The 22,395-nt window shown below is 34.6% G+C and overlaps 1 protein-coding gene across 1 annotated transcript; it reads left to right on the top strand.

Annotated features, from left to right (window-relative positions):
- Positions 1-1,027: 1,027 nt before the first annotated feature.
- Positions 1,028-19,977, top strand: LOC128996470 (trimeric intracellular cation channel type 1B.1-like). The gene is made up of 8 exons (XM_054421826.1): positions 1,028-1,255; positions 12,268-12,424; positions 13,065-13,160; positions 13,515-13,603; positions 15,044-15,131; positions 15,483-15,603; positions 15,983-16,150; positions 19,603-19,977. The coding sequence occupies exons 1-7, from the start codon at positions 1,135-1,137 to the stop codon at positions 16,136-16,138; spliced, it is 828 nt and encodes a 275-aa protein (XP_054277801.1). The 5' UTR covers positions 1,028-1,134; the 3' UTR covers positions 16,139-16,150; positions 19,603-19,977.
- The last annotated feature ends 2,418 nt before the right edge of the window (positions 19,978-22,395 follow it).

Genomic DNA, 22,395 nt, shown 5'->3' with positions numbered 1-22,395 from the left:
CTTTACCTAATCAAACCCAACGCTTTGTTAGATTAGGTCAACTATTAGGTTAACTAGTTTTCCGATTATCAAGCATTTGGCGACCTTTAACAAGGTTATTAGTAGTAATTTTGCCAAGGTCTTTTTAGGGTTTTTTAAGAAGGCTTTCCCCGATTTTCCGGGAAAACGGTGCTTTTCACAAAAATTTACTATAAAAAAGATCAAATACTCCTTTGAGAAAAAAGAACAAATTCTAAAAGAAAGAATTTATTCGTTTGAGTAACCATCAGCGTTAGAAAACGAAAATTAAGGGAAAATAATGTCTTGACCGTTGACTAGAGTTTGACATCATTTCCTATGTGGAATTCGTGCGAAGGGCACCGGTAACTAACTATCCATTTATCGGGTTTTGAGTGTTTGATTCACAGCAATCAGCAATTAATTGTAATTTGTACTGTAACCCACAACTGTAACTGCAACTAACTGTAACTACACTGCTGCTGCCGCTGCTGTACTTTTGTACTGTAACTGCAACTAGTTAAATATATTATTAAGTAATAATCTTTAAGCCATGTCACAGATTAAAAATGCAGATCAAGAGTGCAGCAGATAACACATTTAACACGTTCAGATATAAAAACAATATATTCTCTAAAAATCTTTCCTATAACTTTCCAGTTGTTCATTATTATTGTAAAAAGGTCATGTGATCGATAAACATTATTTTTGGGTCTTCCCCTCTGCAAAGAGGACTCGTGAATAGGTTAATTAATTAACCTCATTAATTAATAATTATATTTAAAATTAATTAATTTTATCAAGTGATAGTAAAAAGCCGAAAATACGTCATCTTGTTTTAATCGATGAGATTTTCCATTGCGTGATCTGTTAAAGTAAATATCTAACATTTTATTTGAACTTTGAATACACATCTAAACCAGCAACAAACCCGTCAAAAGGGAATTTCTCTTTTCACACGTTGGCAACGCGCTCGGAATAATCACATTTCTTCTTCCTCTTCTCAACCGCAGCCCGACCGATTACCGAAGCCGCAGCAGCGGAGTCGGGCCGAGTCGGTTGACGTTGAAGCAGGGAAGGACAAAAGTAGGGCGGTATCGGGGTTCGGACAGCACGTGATTTTGACACAAAATCGCCATGGATCCCGAGGCCTTCTTAGATCTGGCCAACCAGGTCACAAAACTGAAAATGTTCCCTTATTTTGACATTGCCCACAGTGTGTTATGTGCTCTCCACGTACGAGAAGATCTGGGACCAGGTAAGTGAAGTTCTTAAAATAGATCGCTTTTGTTTTACTCTTATCTCCTCTACAGATTATTTTAACAGCCCATTTTATTAAATAAATATTAAAAAACTATGTCAATAACCCCTGCGAATCAATTATGTCCAATGATATTACTTATTACGGTTGACATAACACTTGACCTACTTGACGAAACTATCGTAATTGCTTCGAATAATCTCGAGTAAATTAGTTTGTAAATTTAAATTACAATAATTACAAGACACCTCATATTTTCTGTCAAGATTTTGTCCAAACTGTAGCTTTGGAAGTACAGAGAATCGATAAGTTATGGTTTCCATAAAAGGATGCGTTTGAAAACTCCCGCCAATCTCAATGAGATTGTGTTGCATGGTTGCATCATTATTCCGTAGGCGTTAAATTTCAATTTGATACTATTTCTGACGTCTATGACAATCGCAGCGCGACGGAGCGAAACGAAACGTGGTTTATCGCTAGTGGACAGTTTTGTCTGTTGACAGTCGTACGATTAATTTCTAGTATAGATTAATTTCAAAAACTACATAATTGATTTGCATAGTACTCCTAAATGTAAATAAATTTATATTCGTGCGAAATAACTAATTATTGATGACTTTAATTTACAATTTTTATTGTGATAAAATTTGTTTTCAGCGGTAAACGGTTGATATCAATATACCCTAATTTAAAGTGTTTGAAATTCTTCGGGTAATGCATGGATACAAATCTCTGGAAATCTTCAATGCGGCTTGCGTTTTATTACTGGAAAACATAGCCCATTGTGTATGCGTCACCATTTGCAAATCTCGTTTCGCAATGGGGAACCGACACGTCACGATTATGATCGGCAAAACCATGTAAAACAAACTTTATTTTGTTTAACAAGTTCAAAGGAACAACAGAAATATTATTTGTCATCAATCAAAAATATCTTAGGCAGTAGCGAAGTCCCGAAATAGCCTCTTTTGCCGGCAATGAATAGGCTTAATTGTTACAATAAGGCACGACTTCGTAATTTCTTGATTGTGAAAGAATATCAAACCGGGGTTGGACAATCTTTACAACGATTTATCATAAGGCCAAACAAAACAATTGTGAAATATTATAGTTTAAACAAATTATTATTATGTCGAAAATAAGTTTAGTAGAAAATTAAAAAGTTTAAACTAATAACTTAGTTGTTGTGTAACTACAATTCACCTTATTCGTGCGTTTATTTTCTCGACTTAAAGACGACTTTGATTTTTTTTTAAGTATGCAGTATCTTTGATTATCCAATAGTCAATGGCAGTATTTAAAAGTCTATTTAACCCTGTGACATTAAAAGGTATTTGGTATTTTATTTTAATTTTTAAAAGAAGTTACCCGTCATATTTGTCCGTCCGCATGGGTTCAAAGGCCTTCGGTGCGTATAAACCAACGGTTTGAGCCGGTCACAGCGAAATAATCAAAAGTAATATAATAAGTTACATTTAGGTTTACACCTCGTAAAATTTTTAATTGAATGTCCTTCATAGCAGATTGGGTTGAATAAAAAATAAATGTATAAAACGGAATTGTACAATAATTGAGTATAGTTGCCTACATAGTGGGTGCGCAGCTTATTGCAGTAGCATGAAAGAACCAAATTCTTCTCTTCTGCGCTCTCAAACATTTGAAAATCACGGCTAAAACTAACTTAAAAAGTACTATTAATTGTTTTGTTCTGTGACGTCCGTCCCGACAAAAGTGCACTGTGTTACGTATAAAGAAGGAATTTGCATGCAAAGGTTTAGCAGGGGGAAGGCTTCCTCCCTAAGCCTAGTCTAGCCACTTATTACCCCTCTACACCCCTTCTACCATCAACATAGTGTAATCAACTTGCAACCTTGGCTCGAGATGCATTTTAGAAATAATTAATTGTGAAAGGGTTGTCGAAATGTGTTGCATTTGGAATTTATTATTTCGTAGACTTTGAATAACTGCAGATGAGCCAAGGCCACACTAATAAAACAGGCCGTAATGTTTTTAGTGTGGCCTTGGACGAGAGGTTGAATTATATATTGTTTACCACGATTACTAGAAAAATACTGATATGGATCATAAACATTTAAACAAATTACGTTTTTGGCCCGAAAATAAACATGATTTAACATTGCTTAAATGGAACTGTCAAAACATATGTTCAATGCAATTAGTATAGGATTCGGGCCAACAACTTCATTTGTTTATGTTTATGATCCATACCGGTATTTTTCTAGTATTCGTGTTGTTTACTATACATTTTATTTAGTATCTTCTCGTAAAACCTGTAGTTTTATATTATTTTTCCGATGGTTTTAACTTTTGAATTTTTAAGACGTTTTTATGGGTTTTTGTCGTGGATGCACGTAATTTAGTAGTTTACGTTTAAGTATATTTCTACTGTTAGTAGTTAACTAATGTCAACGATGTAAAGAAAACGAGTTGTGTATAGTTGACTACTGTGGATAGAGGATTATCAGTTCGTTTCTCTATCAAACTATTTCCTTTTATGTGTTCTACATTGTGAAACCTATATTTTTTATATTTTCTCCATATAAGTGCACGATTCATAAATGTCAGTTGAGCAATTAATTTGGTCATTTAGTATGCTCCTCGGATCATTCTTCCTTTTCACTGTTGGGACTGTGGTCCCGGTCCCATAAGTGACAAGTGGGTTGTACTAAATAACTTGTACAGGGCCGGATCTACAAAATATGGGCCCCCCTGCAAAAGTCCTCCAAGGGCCCCTACAGCTGCGTACGGGGCTCCGGGGGGTTTTGGGGGGTGTGGAGAACCCCCCAAGAGAAAAGGGGGGTTCGGGGGCCCTCCCCCGGAAAAATTTCACATTTTTATAGCCGTTTGGTGACTTTCTAAAGCAATTTTTAACGCCTAAAGCTGTGTCCAATAATAGTCCAAAAACTCCCATTTCACCTGTCGTTTGTCACGAGCAAGTAGACATAAGTAGAGTAGAGTAAAGTATATTTTTAAAATAGTTTTTACCAATTTATTTAAAAGATCAGATTTATTATCCTAATAGAACTAGGCCTATATTAAAATATGAATAGCTATTGCAAAACATAACAACTAATCCTCTATTGTAGTTTCTATTTCATAATTTAACTTGCACTTTTTAAACCTAGTTTTAATTTTTAGTTTTAATCTAATTTCTAGAAAATCCTTTTCTACTCTTGCATGACTTTTGAGATTGGGTTATAAACTAAATCAGGTTTTGGCGGGCCTAGCTAGCAGCTTTAACTCAACTCTCTGTTCAAAACTTACAACCTCACCACTGGCATACTTCGTAGAAATGTTTTTTACCTAATTCATTGTTCATTAATTCGCACTTTTAAAACTACACTTATAACGAAAAGAAACAGAGGTACAGGTACAACTATGTATATTAATTAATTATTTAATTTAACAACTATAGAATACCGGCGGCACGGCACGATAAACATAACCTCACAAAACTACAGTAGTATTCACTATTTTGACTGATCTCTAAATAATTGCGTTGACAGATTGAGAAAATTGAGATCGCTCTCTGCACCCAGCGCTTGTCGTGGCAATAGTTTAAACTACTGTTTGGACGGAGTCCCAAACGCCTTCGAATTAGGTAATTAGATAACGCTACAAAGATTAGTACAAGCTCAGAGTAAATAAAACAAAATTTTGTTTTATTTACTCTGAGGTACAAGTAAGTCCCTCCTGTACCACGACAGACTTATGACTTGCTCAACTGATGTGAGAGTGAGTGCTAGTGCTAGTTGACACTTCGTCGTCCACGTCGCTCGGTCCGATCGGGCTGTAGTGGATCTGTGAAGCTCGCTATGCAGCTGACGTGCTGACTGGACTGAGCTGACCTGACTGAGTATGGACTGACTGAAAGTGGCGAGATTGAACTGTAGCTAGGGCAAGGTCCCGAGTTGTCGACGAGTAAAATCACAAGTCTAAATTTACTTAATAATTCTAACTTTAGTTTTGATGTTGACAATATTTATTTATTTGTCTGTAAAAACTAAACTTGCCGTCCTATTCAATTATGTTTATATGCATTAAAATAATTTTAATTTTTACGACCTCTTTGGGCCCCCCCGCATTGCGGGGTTTCGCGGTTCCTAGATCCGGCCCTGAACTTGTATGACTTTTTAAAACGTTTTTTATGGATTTTTGTCGTTGATGCACTTACATCGGTCGTTAACTGCTCGTAACGTTGAAGTATTTAGTTAACAAGAGCAAGGATTACCAGTCCGCTTGTCTGCTTTGATCGATTTCTTTTTATGGACATCAGACCAAGTTGCTTCATTGCACCAGTCACTTTTATTGTAGAAATGTAGTCTAGTTTGATACCTAAAATCATCAGAATAAAGAGTAACCATTACTATTAATTTTTAATAGTACAGGTTGAGTTGGACAATAATAAATAGATTAATGATTTGTTTGCAGAAAAATTTTGTTAGTTTGTAGAGCAAACAAAAAAAGCTAGAGAAAAATAAAGGGTAGGCTGATATTAAATTTGTTTTAGCAAAAATGCTACAAACTTTCATACAACTGAAGCAAAAATAGTATTCTTTAAGCATTTTTCGAAAATTTGGCAGCAATATTACATGTTAGAACATAAACATCACAAACAGGCAACATAAATAATAGCCTGAAAAAACAATGTAGAATTTTTAAGTTGTGTATAGCAAAATGCTAAAAATGCTACCGCACCCTGTTGTAGAGTATAAAGCATGGTTTTTGTACGAAAATCGTTAGCTTTATATGGTTTGCTTTGTACGATAAGCTACTTTATTTACATTGGTTGCAATGCATGTTTTTCCATGTAACCAAATAAAAAAAAAATCATTTCATATTAATTTGAAGCATTTAACATGTGGGTTAGGTTGGTTGGATCTGTATGAACCCTCTATTGTTCACGAAATAGTTTCTTCCTTTTAAAATTATAGATTTTACTGTTTTAGGTCAAAATACCACGGAACAGCCAATAGTTGATAAATATTTTTATATAACCATTTTATCATGGTTAGGCCTATAATTAAAATTATAAAAAAAACAAACGTTTGGTAGGTGAAATAAGACGAAATAACAACAGTGGACAGTTAGTAAACAACAACAACAAGCCTTTTCTACAAACCTTAAGTCTTCAGTTGATCAAAAAGTACGGCAAATAAAGTAGTGCAAGTACAAATTAATCAAAATCGGCGCAAAAAATGCCACATCTTCGACGAGAAAAGTATACTTGCACGGCAAACTCCAATGCCACAACATAGTCGAGTTTAGTATCTGCATCAACAATGGCAACATATGGTTATGATCGCTAACATTTCGACGTCGGCTTTGTTTGTTTACGCGACCTGGGCGTGACTGAAAATAACATGTCTGACTGCTGTTTATTGCTGAACATAACCTTTGAACCCAGAACCCGTCTATTGATGTAGCAAAAGCTTAACTTCACTTCTTATTTTATATTTTTGCTAACTAATTATTCTAAATATTGTAAATAACATAGGATTTAGCACAGGGAAACCAATTAATATCAAATACAAGAATAAACTCATGGCATTCCATTCTACCATATTGCATTCATATTCTGCACACTTAATATAAACTTATATTTAATTTTACTTGTTTAGTTTTAGTGACTTTTGCCCTGCACATTTATGTATTATTATGGCAATAAAACATTCTGATTCTGATTAAATAACTTACCAACAATATTTAATTGAAAGCAATTAATTGTTTTATGTTTATTTAAATAATAAACATTTTCAAAAAGCGGATTTGTAATAATACAGAAACCTTAATTAATAATACAATTTTTCCGTTCTAGTCCATTTGTGACGTGAAATCAAATTAAACAGCTGTTCTTGCTTGTGTTCTTAAGGTCAATGCTATGAAATTTAAGTATCCACAGCTGATTGCAATTTAGAATTGTTACATCCATTACAATGTTAAAATGTTTGGCAAAGGATATAAACCTACGAATATTAGAACAGAAACGGTATAGATAAACATAAACAAATGACGTCACTGACCCGAAAGTAAACAAGTTTTCACGGAACTGTCAAAAACGTCAAAAACAGATGTTACGGCATACGGCAACAATTAATTATTATAGGCTAGACATTTGGGGCAGTGACCAAAATTTTTATGATCCATACAGTTTATATTCGTGTATAAAACCATAGACAAAAAGAATTAAATATAGACCGTCAGCTGTGCTGCGGTTATCATAGCTTCTGGCGCACACAGCTGGGAGCGCCACGTAGTTACGGCGTACGCTCCCAGCGGTGTGCGCCAGAACCTGTGGTCACCATGGTAACCGAAGCACGGCTGACAGTCTATATTCAATTCTTTTTGTCTATGATAAAACCATAAAACCCATGTTTTGTTGGGTCTCGGGTTCACGATCTACATTCGCGTTAATATTTCGGCTTATCAGTCGGTTCAGTAGTTGCTCTGCTTCCACTTTAACGTTATTCAATAAAATTGATTTCACAATTCCCATGGCAACGCTATTTTCCAATACAGTAGGCATATACACATAAGATCTATAAATGTTTTACCCAAAATAGATGTGCTATGCTACGCAACAATTTGTAACTGAAATTATGCCGTAATCAGAAGTGTGTCTAAATATATATTGCTATTTTGGTTTATCTTAATGATCGAAAGCGAATAACAGTGGTGCAACGGTGATATAGACATACACATAAACAAATAAACAATTATGATGACAAATGATTTGTAGTAAGAGTAAACCATTAATTATAATCAGACGAAAGTAACTTGTAAATATTAAATAAAAATACATAGGTACAAAGAACTAAATAGGTAGTGACTGAGATTAACATTGATACAACAATAATACAATCATCACTTTCAATCTTACAAAATGTTGTTTTATTTATATGTTCGGCAGATAGGCCTATGTTATATGTTAGCAAAGATATTGAGATTAATAAGGGAGAATATATTTCTCATTATATATAGTACAGTAAACATTTAATTTGTCATGTCAGAATCGCATGTCTCCTCGCTGGTTTTATCATTTTATATCTATGGATTTTACTATTTAATTCCAGTTACTATAGCAACGGTAGGTAACCATGGGTTTTCCACCGATTAGTTGTGGAATCAATCACGCATGCAAGGAATTCCTCATTGAATGTTCGATTAAAAACATTTACAATTTGCTTCATAAAGGACCTCTTTAGTGATATCGTGATATATAAAATCAATATCTTAAATAAATGGGGTTTCTACTAATTTAACACTCAACGTTCTTTAGCAATAACTTAGGCCTACAAATAAAAAGCTAACTATAACTACCTTTTAATTTATACTAATTGTAGGGCCTATTTATAGTTTGACAGTTTTACTTTGCATTTTAGTCACTTAACAGTAACAACAATAGGGTTTATCCACTTTTGTTTTGTGGAGAGAGTTATAACACATGGAGGTCTTAAACGCTAAAAGGGGTGAAAAAATCATGTTTTTGCATATAAATACTGAAAGATAAACACGTTTCCTGAAGTCAACTCTAGACAACATTTTTTCACTTGTAAACTCACAAGTCTTTACGACATTGTAAAAGGAATTATCTGATACCCACTAAACAAAAGCCTACAAAAGCTATGTTGTTGAGATAGTAAAGCTGGCTGGAGCGTTCAAATCAGTCTTCCCCGGGTGAGCGAGTTAAAAATAATCACGGCGGGAGTCTTACTACACTCCCTGTGTGAGACCTCACTTAGACTAAGCCAGATTAACCCTTTGTGTTCTAAATCCAATCATGCACTCCCCCTATTTTATGGTCTACCTTCACGAGGAGGTTAGGCTTTAGCCCAGAATTGTTTTGAACACTAGGCCTAGGCATACTTTAGATCAAGTCTGGTGTAAATGATAGCTAAAAGTGAAAAAGTGATTGGTGGGATTTGAACCCGAGACCTCAGGACTGAAGCCCTGCGCTCGACCCCTATTACCACTTTGTTCCTATATAGTTACTATCACCGTTTATCAAACGGAATAAACTCTAAGTATTTCAAGTCCAAAATACACTGTCATTTTTCAGGGACGTTTAACAAAATACAATTTTTGGACTGAAATTACGATTATGAATATCACATTGTTGCTGCGATTGCCAATGACAAAATGTTGCCACGATCGCTGGAGATGATCAAAAAAGTTATTGCTATACTGGCAAGTGAATTCAAAAATAAAATAATTAGTTCTATAATTAATTTAAATAATATGATACAGTAAATTTTTTAGAAAATTTAGTTTATATTCGAGATCAGGTATTCAATTTTTTTAAGATTTGGATAGAAAATTTCTAGATTTTACAATATAATTATTTTTCAAATGAAATGCTTTATTTCCGTGAACATGACACATACGTATGGAAAAAGTCAAATAAACTAATACTAAAGTAAGAGTACAAAAAATTGCAACAATTACATAATTTGTTTGTTCAACACTCCATGCATAGAAAAGAAAAAAAACCATTACTTGCAGAACTAATAAAAAACAAAAAAAACATAGCCTACAGGTTTTCAGTAAGTTCAAAAAACTCATGGATTGAGTAAAGTGGGTTAGCCAATAGAAACTCCCTCAACTTCTTTTGGAATTTAGTGATTGGTGACTCAAATTAAAACCCCATCAAATGACACCTTGGTCCCCTTCTTAGGACCACAACTGGCATCAAGCTAGAAACAAAAAATTATTAAAAGTAAACTATACTACTTCCTTTAAAGAAAAATTAAATATTGTAACAACACGAATGAGGAGTCATTCCTATTTAATGCATCATCATACCTGGGGCGTTTTCAAAATACACAAAATCTATGAGGAAACAAGCTCCTAACATTACGGCTTTCATTCTTACGTCCAAATCCACTGGGAAATAAATTCCAGTAAAATCTGAGTCAATGAAAATTTCCCTCAGATTACCATCCCTCTCTTTGGTGACTTCCCCTACTTCTGTCATCCCATCTCTGTCCAGCACAGTGAACGTGACATGTCGTCTGCAGCATCCTATTGTACAGATAGGACCTTTGATGAGCATCACAGTTTCCCCAACAGAATTCCTTATGACGAAATGCGGCTTCCAAAGAGACCATTGTTGAACCACGGTTCCCGCTAGATATCCTGGTGGAGCGTAAACCTGCAATTTCTGTAAACACCAAGGGAAGCAGCACATATCACAAGCTAGTGAGCGCTGAAAGCGGATAACTTCGATTCCAGAAGTGTCTGTGATAGATATTACAAATGGTCGGATCTGTCGGCAGCAGTTTTGGGTGCAGCAGTTTGAGTACTCTCGAGCGATGAACACTTTCTGCTCCTGGTTGTTGAAGATTTCATACTTATTTCGAGTCTCAAATCCAATCATTCCAGCTTCAAATGACTCGGATTCGTGGTGGATAAAGAGTTTGTCTAGGTCAAGAAGAATTTCCAAACCTAAAGGGCTATTGGGGATAATAGACTGAGGTGACGGTTTTCTAGGGTCTCTTATTTTTAGTTTAAGGGATTCTGCATCTTCATTTTCATCTCGTTTATATCTCGTAGAAGCTCTCTGAACACTCATGAGATGATTCCCTTAGAGATTCTTTTTATTTGTTTATTTATTTCATTTATTTATTTACAATCATCCCTCCAAACAAATTTGCTGGACAGGTGATTGACTGACAGCAACTTCTTTTTTAGATCATTATTTTTATACAGTGCTTCAGATTCTTGTTAAATTGCACTTATACGTAAAGTTTATATATTTATTATTTTGCAAAAAGTAAAAATACTGCTGCAAAATATATTGGATTATACCTTTAGATAATAGATAAAAGTAGATAAGAACTCTCTTGTAGCTGCTATTAGGAAAGGTGCCAATGGCAAAACATAACCATACATGTCTCAGTTTTTCCATAAGACATTTATTTCCTAAAGCAACATTTCCACAGAATTTAGAAGTTTAAAAAAAAAAGTTTACAACAATTCAAAGAACACTAGTGATTTAGAATTTTCAACAGTTTTTCAGTGTTGTAACAGGAATTGTTGTTTTTTAGTCTTGTCCACACCGTTGGTATTTTTTAGAGGGAGGAAAGATGGTTTCAATAAACCATATGTTATTTCCCACAAGGAAGTTGTATACATATGTTTACATGGTGTAACCGTGGCTTAAGGTGTTGAAACCAAAACATCTAAATTTAAATGTGTCAATAAATACCATAAGTCTTACATGGGTTAGTTGATATGCTTATCCTACTTCCTACTTAATATATATACAGTATACTGTATATCCTACTAATATTATAAATGAGAAAGTTTGGATGTACGTATGTTTGTGACAAATAAACACGAAAAATACTGGTTGGATTGGGCTGAAATTTTGTGTGATGATAGCTCACGTTCCCGATTAACATATAGACGCATTCTTATCTCAAAAGTCCTTTCGGGCTCCGCCCCAGTGGCTCTGGAGTTTCCCATGTTAACCTTATGAGTAATCATATTTAAAAGGAATAAACGAATTTTGTCAGCTGTTTCAACTACACAAGTTGGTTCTATGATATTAAGTAGCATTCAAAAGTTATAAGGTTTACCGACAGGGTGCAGAACTATTAACTTTTTAGAATTTTGTGTCCAAGATCGTTGCAAAGCACGGGTACAACAGCTAGTCATTTATAAAACCCCTCTAATCAATAATAAAGTTTAAAGTTCAGTTTCAATTGCAATGTTTCACTACAGGATCGCAGCACAATGTTATATTTTTCTTATTCAACTACAGTAAATCCTCCTCCTTGTATAAATCAATTTGGTTTAAACTGTAGATATTGTTATGGCACACACAGTTTTGTTCATAGTTTGTAACCAAACAAGTTGAAAGTTGTTCGCCCAGTGGTTTGATACATACAGACACCATCGTTATATTTGTTAGTTTTGTATATATTACAAATGCCAATTTTGCACAAGTGTGTTTTTACGGTACCCATTCATTTTGTTTGTTTCAGGAGCACAGCAGTTTTCCCGCAAACACCCGTTATCATGCTGGCTGTCCACGATGCTGGTGGTGTTCGCTGGGGGAATGTTGTGCAATGGATTGCTCGGTGAACCCATTCTTGCGCCTTTGAAAAACACACAACAACTCATGGTCGCCACTGTTGTCTGGTTGGTAAAATTTTTTTTCAAACCTATGTTTTTTTACTTCATTAGCTTACTCATCTTATATTCATGTATGCTAACTTCAGTTAATTCTTGTTCTAAGCCAATGATATCTGTTGTTTTGATCATCCGTGCTATTAGCAATTTCAATGTTATTTGTAAGAGAACAATCAATTAACCCAGGTTTTGTTGCTGATGTTTACGTTTTATTAGGTATTATTATTATTAATTAATCCTAGTATCCATCCTAGTTATAGTTATTTTTAAAGTGTCACCTTGTAATCAAGCTTGTTTGTGATATCAAACATGGTAGAGTTGTAGTATTTTACTTTTATTACATGTTTATCTTCGCAGTTGTTTATATTCTGCTAGTAAAGACCTTTAATTTGATGTACATGCCAACCTATGCTTCTATTTAAGATTTCCTTCTGACTCCTTGCGGGACGTTCCCATGATATGACAGAAAATTGATAGTTCTTTGAAAAAGTAGATTTTTAGGTGTGGTGTTGATGTATCGAATCTTATTGATTTATCTGTTGTCGTTTAGAAAATATTAATCCCGTGTGGGTCTTTATATACACCCTGTATATTAATAGTATACCTGCTAATTAAACAAAATTATAATTACAATTTTAAATTTTTCTAGGTATGTGGTGTTTTACACGCCTTTCGACATTGGCTACAAAGCAGCAAAGTTTTTACCTCTAAAACTTGCATTTTCTGCAATGAAAGAAATTTACAGGTGGGTGTTACATATTTTTAGACAAAGCTGATAAAACACATGTTTAGACTTAAAAGTAAAAATTCTCTGTTAATACTTTCTCTTTATTCCATTTATTCCCAATTGACTAATAACACAGTTGTTTTAAATTTGATAACTTTATACTTGACTAAAAGAATTAACAGAATTCTTACCAACTAGTTACATTATTTGAAATTTTTTAAATATTAGTTTCAATAGATACTATACAGTATTTGTATGGTAGTATCGGTATGCATAATTAACTTGAGATTTAAGGATTTTTTGTCTGGTTTAAATCTTGTATATTGTTCAAGTCATATTGCATTTCTGAAGTGTCATTTATGTATTTTTCAGGTGTAAAAAAGTTTACGACGGAGTAACACACGCAGCCAAGCTGTACCCAAACGCTTACATAATCATGATCCTCATTGGAACATTGAAAGGTACATCTTTGATTAATATATTCATATAGCTTTTTATTATTTAGCATTTTTTTATTTTGCTGTTTTAAAATTCATGATGACTCATCCTCAGGACGAATACACACAGTGCTGGAACACTTTCTTGATAGAGTAAAGTAAGGTGCATATGGATTATTGCCGTTGATCACTTTAAAGAATTACCTTAAAATCCAGTTACTTTTGAGTTTAGGAGATACAATTTGGAAACTCTGTTAAATACAGGGTGTTTTTAAAAGAATGCCGGGATTTTAAACGATCGTTGCTCGGGGACTATTCAAGATAATTAAACGATTTAAACGTCAAATTGAAGGAAAAAGAACAAAGTTTTTTCCTCATTCTTTGATACAATTTGGAATGATTTAATAACATTCAGATTTTCATCAATCTTATATGAGCGTAAAACTGGCAAAGTCTGTACGATTAGGGTGATCGGCAGGTTTATCTGATGTCTTAAACGAATCCTTTTAGGCACAAAGACTCTATCTTTTACAGAAAACATCATAGAGTGACCAATTTAGCTTTGTTCGACTGAAGACTTTGTCAGGCAATCGATTTTTTGGGCTTCTGATGCAGAATTGTCGGATTTCTTCGACTATGGCATTGCTTTTTTTAGCCGGCCAGGTGAATGTCTTTTCAAAACACTACGGTGCTACAAAACTCATTAAACCAGCTTCAAGTTTCTTTATCATCAAGTAGATTTAAATATATTTTCATTTAGTAAATGATATAAACTCTGCGAACCACAGATTACAATCTGTGCCTTCTGTTGCGCCGTAAACGTCATACTGGCGACTGGCGTCAAGCGTATGAGTCACAATAGTGGCCTACCACCGCGCACCTGTTTTGCGCATGCCAAGGTCAAAATTTCCTCCCTTGCTACACGGGAAACAAAACTTAGTTGTTTTAACTTCAATTTGATGTATAAAGTATTTAGTTACCTTGAACAGTACTCAATCAATCATTATTTAAAATCCCGGCATTCTTTTAAAAACACCCTGTATATATTCAACCAGAACATTTGAAACTTTATTAAGTAGTTGTACCCTAACATATTTACGTGGTGCATTGTGCAACTTAATAATATTTTATAGACTAGCCTGTATCGTATATCTTCAGCCTACCTAAAATCATTCAGTTGTAAAAAATCTTCAGTACAACCTTCCTATGTACTTTTGTTTATCTTAAAATAACATTTAAAATGAAGTAAAAAGAGTATTAATTTAAAAAGCTAAACAAAATATATTGAGCAATTGTAGTCAAACACTTTGTTCCTTCAATGAATTTTGAGAAAACTATCAAGAAAGCAACTAAGATATGTGATTCAATGGTTTTACATTCTGCTTGTTATGGCCATTGTCCTTATTTATTTTTACCAAATTTTATGTACCGTACCTAAATTGTTATTATGTGTGATTTTTTCAGGCAACGGGGCTGGTTTTACAAAACTCATCGAAAGGCTCATTCGTGGAGTTTGGACTCCTACAGCAATGGAGTTCATGCAACCAAGCTTGTAAGTAAAACAATTAAAATCCTGAAAACCAAAATCTTTCAAAATTATAACCTATTTCCAAGTCTTTTATACTTGGCAGTAGGGATGAGCAATGATAGCCGGTGCTTTCAAAACATTGGTGTTTTTCTATTGATGCTCTACGTTTTAGCTGCGACAGTAGGTTACCGATGTTTTTGTTGAGACCAGCACAGTGAACGTGACAGATGGTCACCTTTTTAAAAAGGGTTGACACCACATGAAACCTGTTATATTATGGTCAACAGTAGTGTTCTATCACTGATTAGTGTTTTTGAGAGCATTGCTTCACATATTAAATATCCATGATATTTCTGTTATTGTTGTTTGTTCCAGCCCCACTAAGGCCTGTATTGTAGCGTCCATAATCTTTGTGTTGGACAAGAAAACAGACTTTATCTCTGCGCCTCACGCCCTCGTGTACTTCGGTATCGTTATCTTCTTCGTTTACTTTAAGGTAATCCTCCCACTTCACTAGCATAATTAACTACTTGCTTGCCTACTTGTTTTAAAATGCTTATTGGGTGGCTGATTATTATTTACACATAAAGTAGAACCTTAGTTTGATGACAAATTTGGTTCAACTTTAGTGCTTTTGGTTCAATTCAACCATCTTCATACAAGGAATAGATTTAACATCACTTCACCTAAAAGTTGTTAACAAGAACAAAGTTTAAAAAGAAGCACACACAAAACAGATACATCATTAACCAAATACTTACTTAAAAACGAAGAAGACATAAAAATCTGAACGATACGACCATGTTGAACAGGAAGTTTGAACTGCCTCATTCATTCAGCAGTGTTTATTCTTCTTGCTCTATGATTTGTTGCAGTTATCCTCCATACTACTGGGGATCCATGATCCGTTTGTGCCGTTCGAAAACCTCTTCTGCGCTCTGTTCATGGGTGGCATCTGGGATTCACTGGCCAAGGTGCTCGGCCGTGGCGGAGCCAAAGAGGAGAAGGCCGACGCTAAAAAGAAAGACTAAACCGACAACCTCGTAAGTCACCCATTTATTATTTTACACATGAAACTTTTTCCTAGTGAGCAACAAATTTCATAAGATAATTAATTGGTTCTAAAACATGACTTTTTTATGGGCTTTATTATACCTTTATTGCTTTTATATAGGGATTTTTTTGGGATAGCATGCTTAACTGAATGGAAAAGAGACCGACCCGCAAACAACTTATACTAAAAAAGTGTTTAAGTTGCTTTCAACTGTCTTGAATTCTTTTTTGATGTGAAGTATGTAACTAAGAGCACAAGTTGCCTAGGTTTTTAAGTCACTTTGTAAGCCTCGTTCACACGGGGCGAGTTTACAAGCTACTTACTAGCATGTAAGAAGCCGGCGAGTTGGCGAGTGAGCTTGTCCACTCGCCAACATGTAGAAAGACGTCGGGTGAGTGCGCTTGTAGTCATTCACATGATGCTTTTTCCACTCGCTCAGTAGCTGACTTGAACCAAATCCTCTGACATCTTTGAATAAAATGCGCACAAGCAAAAGCAACTGTGTTCACATTGGGCTACTTTACATGCCTACTCCCTCAAAAGATGGCAAGTTGTCGTGTAAAGTAGCCGCAGAGTCAACTTTTCCCACAGCTTTTTTACAAGCACCTTTTGAGCGAGTACGTCGTTCACACTGAGCTATTTTACTAGCTTCGTGTAAATAAGCCTGTAAACTCGCCCCGTTGGTTTAAGGATTGCAGGCAGTCCCGTTTTTGACCCTGTTAGGCGCCCTAGGCACAACTAATAGTAGCGCTCCTTTACAGGGTGTCCACAAATCGGGGAAAACTGGGAAATCCGTGAATTATGAGTGAGTTTTAAACCGGGAATTATGCATTAAATTTATATTTCTACCTGGAATTTTCATTTTTCCGTCATCGCGCATGACAACAGACCACCATGATGATATCAAAGTCACGAGGGATGATCAGAATATTGCCGCGATCACGGAAAACCATGATAATGCCCACGCGACCGCGGGAAACAGCAAGAATTTGGCCACGATCGCGGAAGACGATAATAATCTCCACACGACTGCGGGAAATGATTAATATTTTGCCGCAATCGCGGGAGGCGATTACGATGTTTTCACGACCGCTGAAGACGATTAGGATGGTTACAGGACTGCGGGAGATACAACAACAATAGGCCTACGAGAGGGATGTCAGAATTATGCCACGATCGTGCAAGATGATGATAATGTCCACATGACCACGGCAAAAAAATCAGAATTTTTCTATTGACGGAAGACGATGATCTCCTCATGGTTGCGGGAGATGATTACCATTTTCCCCCAATCAAGGGAGGCGATTACTATGTTCAAACGATCACTGGGAACGATATAAAGATGTCTTCACGGCCGTGAGGGGTGATCAGAATTTTATTGCGATCGCGCAAGAATATGTAATGTCCGTCCACTCGATCGCAGGAAAATATCAAAATTTTGCCTCATTTACGGAAGACGGTAATGATCTCCAAAAGAGCGTGGGAGATTTATACTATTTTGCTGAAATCGCGGGAGGCGATTACTATGTCTAAATGACCGCGGGTGACAACATAATGATGTCTTTACGGCCGCGAGTGTTGATCAGAATTTGCCCACGATCGCGCAAGGCGATAATAATGTCTACACGACCACGGTAAAAGATAAGAATGTTGCCTCATTCACGGTAGACGATGATAATCTCCTCACGACCGCGGAATATGTTCATACATTGCCGCGTTCATGGAAGATGATAATTATTTCGACACGACCGCAGAAAATAGTCAGAATTTTGCCGCAATAACGGGAGACGATTACGATGTCTACACGGCCGCGAGAGATCATCAGAAGTTTACCGCGATCGCATGCAAATACAACCACAACTTTTTTATTTTTCCAATTTGTTGGCGCCCCCAAAAAAAAACCAATTTCCTCGCGCCCTAGGCACGTGCCTACCGTGCCTATTCGGCATACTTAGGAATAACGAATAGAAATTCTATCGAATAGCACTATTCATTAGTTTTTTTGGCTAACTTCTATTTTATTCGTTTGTTTTAAAATTAACTAACTAATAACTTCTATCAGTTACTTTTTACGGACTAACTAATAACTTCTAACTAGTTAGAATTTTCAACTAACTTTCCCAATTATGCGGAAGCATCTCAAATACTGGTTATTTATTTCACGTGATCAGTGAGGGTTGCGTGCGGCCGTGAGAGGTCAGTGCCCTTGTAGACAAACAACGCGGGGGTATGGGGAAAGAGAAAGTCAAAGTCCAGTTGCTTTGGAATGCAGTGGGCCTGTGGAAGGGTAGTGACGGCCATTATCAACACCCCAACCACTGATGGGTGGGAAGGGGAAATGTTTGTTTGGTGATTGATATTTCATCTCAAGTGTCAAAACATTGTCTTAGTTGATGTTCATTATCTGACAAGTTTTATGTCATTTGTTTATGTTGTAGTAATGTAAATAAATGTGACAATGTTTGATTAAAACACAAGTACCAGGGGACAGATCTTGCTCGAGGTGTTTGATTTGTTCAAGAGGTAAAAAATAGAGCTTATAAGCCTATAAATATTTTCAGTCTTACTACGATTAATTAAGTAGTAAAGTCAATTCGTTTTTGTTAGACATCCACTTATCCTCAATTTAGTCTACAAAACTTTTTAATTTGGACGATCAATCTATAAAATGTCCACAATAAGCTTCAATCAATATAAAACTCATGATACATAACATCTGTTATCTGACGACCGTTATTGCATTAAGTCACTGGGATCGTGGAACGTTGCAACTATAATTACGGGATGGTGTAATAACGCATCAATTCGTGCGGTGCATCGTCGAAAAATACAAATCTCCTTGGCCTTTCCTTTAGATTTTTAGTTCAATGTCAGTGTATATTGTTTTGCAGTAAAACACTTAATGTTTTTGAACAGTCGTAATTATCCCTTTGGTTAGCAAGACATCATACAATGCAAATGTATTATACACAAGCAATTTTCAATAGCATTGAAATTGGCGGAAATCGTAGGAGCCATTTTTTAAATCATATCTTGCACAATCTTTACTCATATTATAGTATATATTAGTAACCAAGATGTCACATTAAAAAATACTTTAAAACAACTGCCCAGTAAACAACTAATTTCTACTAAAACTAACTTTATTTTCTATCAGTTAGTTTTTCAACTAACTAATAACTTCTATCAGTTACTTTTAAAACTAACTAACTTATAACTTCTATCAGTTACTTTTTACGGGACTAACTTATAACTTCTAACTAGTTACAATTTTTTACTAACTTTCCCAACTATGCTATTCGGTAAATCGGCCCTGATTGCAGGTTTATTTGGATGGGAAATAGTCCACTCTAGCATTCATATTACATAGTTTTGTGCTGTTTTCAAAATATTTTTATTTACCAAGGTAGTTTAGCTAACATAATTTTAAATTTTTTTCAGACCCTTGTATCACCAGGCAGGCCACTCCCAGTCGAACTTCGAAACGAAACCGACACAGACTGAAAATATCTGTGAAAACAATTCAGTGCCTCAACAAGTATCTCGGTGTTATTTTATCAAAATGATTCTCAAGTTTTAAAATTAAATTTAGTACACAAACCAAAGATTTACGTTAGTTTATCACGACAGCGTTTGAAGTGAATATCCTCTCAGTGGGTGCAGACGGAAAACACTTCAGCGCTGTTTTGAATTGTATATTAATGTATATGACTAATTTTAACATTTTATATGACAAAACGATGTAAGATATTTTATTTATTGCCAACCATGATATTTGTATTCTTATGTGTTATAAAGTTTTACCTTTAGTTTTAACTTGTGTTTTGTTTAATTTTTACCCTATTAAACCTTATACAGGGTATCCTTCAAGCCTTCAAGTAAATAATCAAAACTCCACAAAATGGTTTTATGGATCACATGATAGCATATAAATTCTTTAGTTAAAATGGCATATATCCGATTTGTTAACAAAGTGTAAAAAAAATTAAAAGTCATACTTGATTTTCTATTTGTTTTGACCAAGGTGTCTACTTACTGGACACAATATCAGTTATTATTTTCCTTTTAGCTACAGGGATATCTAGCTGTTTTTATTGGGAGCTCTGCCCAAATACAAAACAACATTTTATTTGGAGTTAATAAAGACTTGTAAATGTTTAATATATGTTTGTCAGCAAAAACTAGGTAGATGTTTTAAGAGACAAAACTATTTAAAATATAATAACTACTAATTTCTGCCCAATCATTTTATTCAGGTAGATTTATAATCAGGTATCAATTAGTCTAATTAGCAGAAGTATTGTGAGTTTCGTTATTTTTATTTATTAGGACTGGGAAACCGAGATTTGCTCGGATTCAATAGAACATTTACTAAATAAGTTATTGAATCAACACTTTTGCAAACCCTCTCATTGCCCAGCATTAAGTGTAGCAAGGATAGCATCATATTTCAAATTTTCTAATGTCCACTTTCAACGTGGGTGCATATCTCTCATCCGCCACGATGGCGACTTTATAGGTTTGAGGAATTTCAGACATCACCACACTTTTGTTCTTCCAAACGTATAGCTGCGATTCGTCGACCCTCCTGCTCAAATTAATGAGCCTGTTGATCATATTGCTCGGCCATAAGATCTCAAATTATTTCCCCACTTTCATTATTTGATATGCCACTTGGCCGAGGTTCTGAGACATGAGATGTGCAAGCTGGTTGGGTCTGGTTTCGGTGTTAAACGAAGTGGTAAAATATGTTTCTCAACGATCGATTGTAGCTTCTCTCCCTTGCAGATTATGTAAATATTTGCTCTTTGGAGGTCTTACGTGTTTAATTTTTAATCTTGAAAATTAACCTTGAAAACATTAAACATTAATATGTACCTAATTAACTTACTAAATACAACTATTCTTTAAAATGTTTAGTCACTAACCAATGCAGCCATTTTGGTTTACACATCAAATCAATGACAATAAAATAACCTGTAACAGCTGTTTTTGTTAACTGCAGCTACAAAAAGGTGTTGCTGATAACATGGGCAATTTCAAGGGCTGTAGGACGGAAACCGGACTTATCCCAGCATTGTGACCAACTCCAATTGATTTCTCGTGGCCAAATACCCCATACTCATAAAATCCTCGGAAGAAAATAAAAGTTTGCCTGTACACGATGTTTTAGATTATAGGATAGGATAATCGGAGTAAATAATTCCTTATTTCTGGCAAGGGTAGAAAGAACTATACATTGTTAAATGAAGACAAAATAAACTAAATTGCCAGGGATATGGGAGTTAATAAATAACTACCGCAGTTACTTCAAGATTTTAAATTCTTTCACAAATATTTTATTTTGAAATAAACATACATAAAATTAATTAAAAAATAGTTTATGTATCTTAAAGAATCATAAGTAAATAAAATAATCATAATTTGTATCCAACATTGGAATTCAGCCTTTTCAAAAGTCATGAGCTTAAAAATATTTAGAACTTTTTAAGACAATAGTATTTTAAATATCACATCTCCTAGCTATTTTAAATATCTTAGTTAAAAATATATTAAGCCAGCTATATAATCTCAAAAGTTAAAAAATATATTTGTATAAGTACCAAATTGTATTTGCAACTATTTCATGAATGATACACACATGCAGAAGGAGATTATTTACAATTATTTGATAAGTTTATTACTAACTATAACCTATTAATTTCATATAAGATATTGAACCTCTGCATTAAATTGCATCTGAAAATGGAGAGCAAGACAAAAAAATAATACTGAGTGGAGACGGTTCATATTCAGGCCTTTGTGTGTTTGGCTGTATTAACAGAATAATAGCATTTTATCTAAAATAAATAAATAAATAAATAAAGGACAAAAGGACTATCATCCTCATTAATTAAAAACTTTGAAAAAGTCTGAATAGTTTAAAAGGCTTAAAATAAATCATTATCCACACAACATTTCAGTCCATGAACAACGATTCATTTTCAATCAATAATGTTTATTTACTGTTTGTGTGTGCATTTATTTTATTTATGACAATAACAAATGTTCGCCATTGAAAGTCATCGGAAAAATAAAAGTGACTGATGAGGATGACGGTAAAAAGTTATTTATTAAGTTAATTTATTTTGTAACTTTTGAAAATTGCAAATGTCATATTTATTTATTTGTTTTATTTTTGGTGTATTTATTTTTGTTGTTAAAAGAGAACGATATTGAGAATGGTTTAATTAC

This window comes from Macrosteles quadrilineatus, unplaced genomic scaffold, assembly GCF_028750875.1.
Source record: "Macrosteles quadrilineatus isolate MER2022 unplaced genomic scaffold, UCM_ALF_1.0 Scaffold_6__1_contigs__length_79288215, whole genome shotgun sequence".
In the NCBI taxonomy this organism is placed as follows: domain Eukaryota; kingdom Metazoa; phylum Arthropoda; class Insecta; order Hemiptera; family Cicadellidae; genus Macrosteles; species Macrosteles quadrilineatus.
Note: the sequence above shows the minus strand (reverse complement) of the source record. Positions and strands in the feature narration are given on the sequence as shown.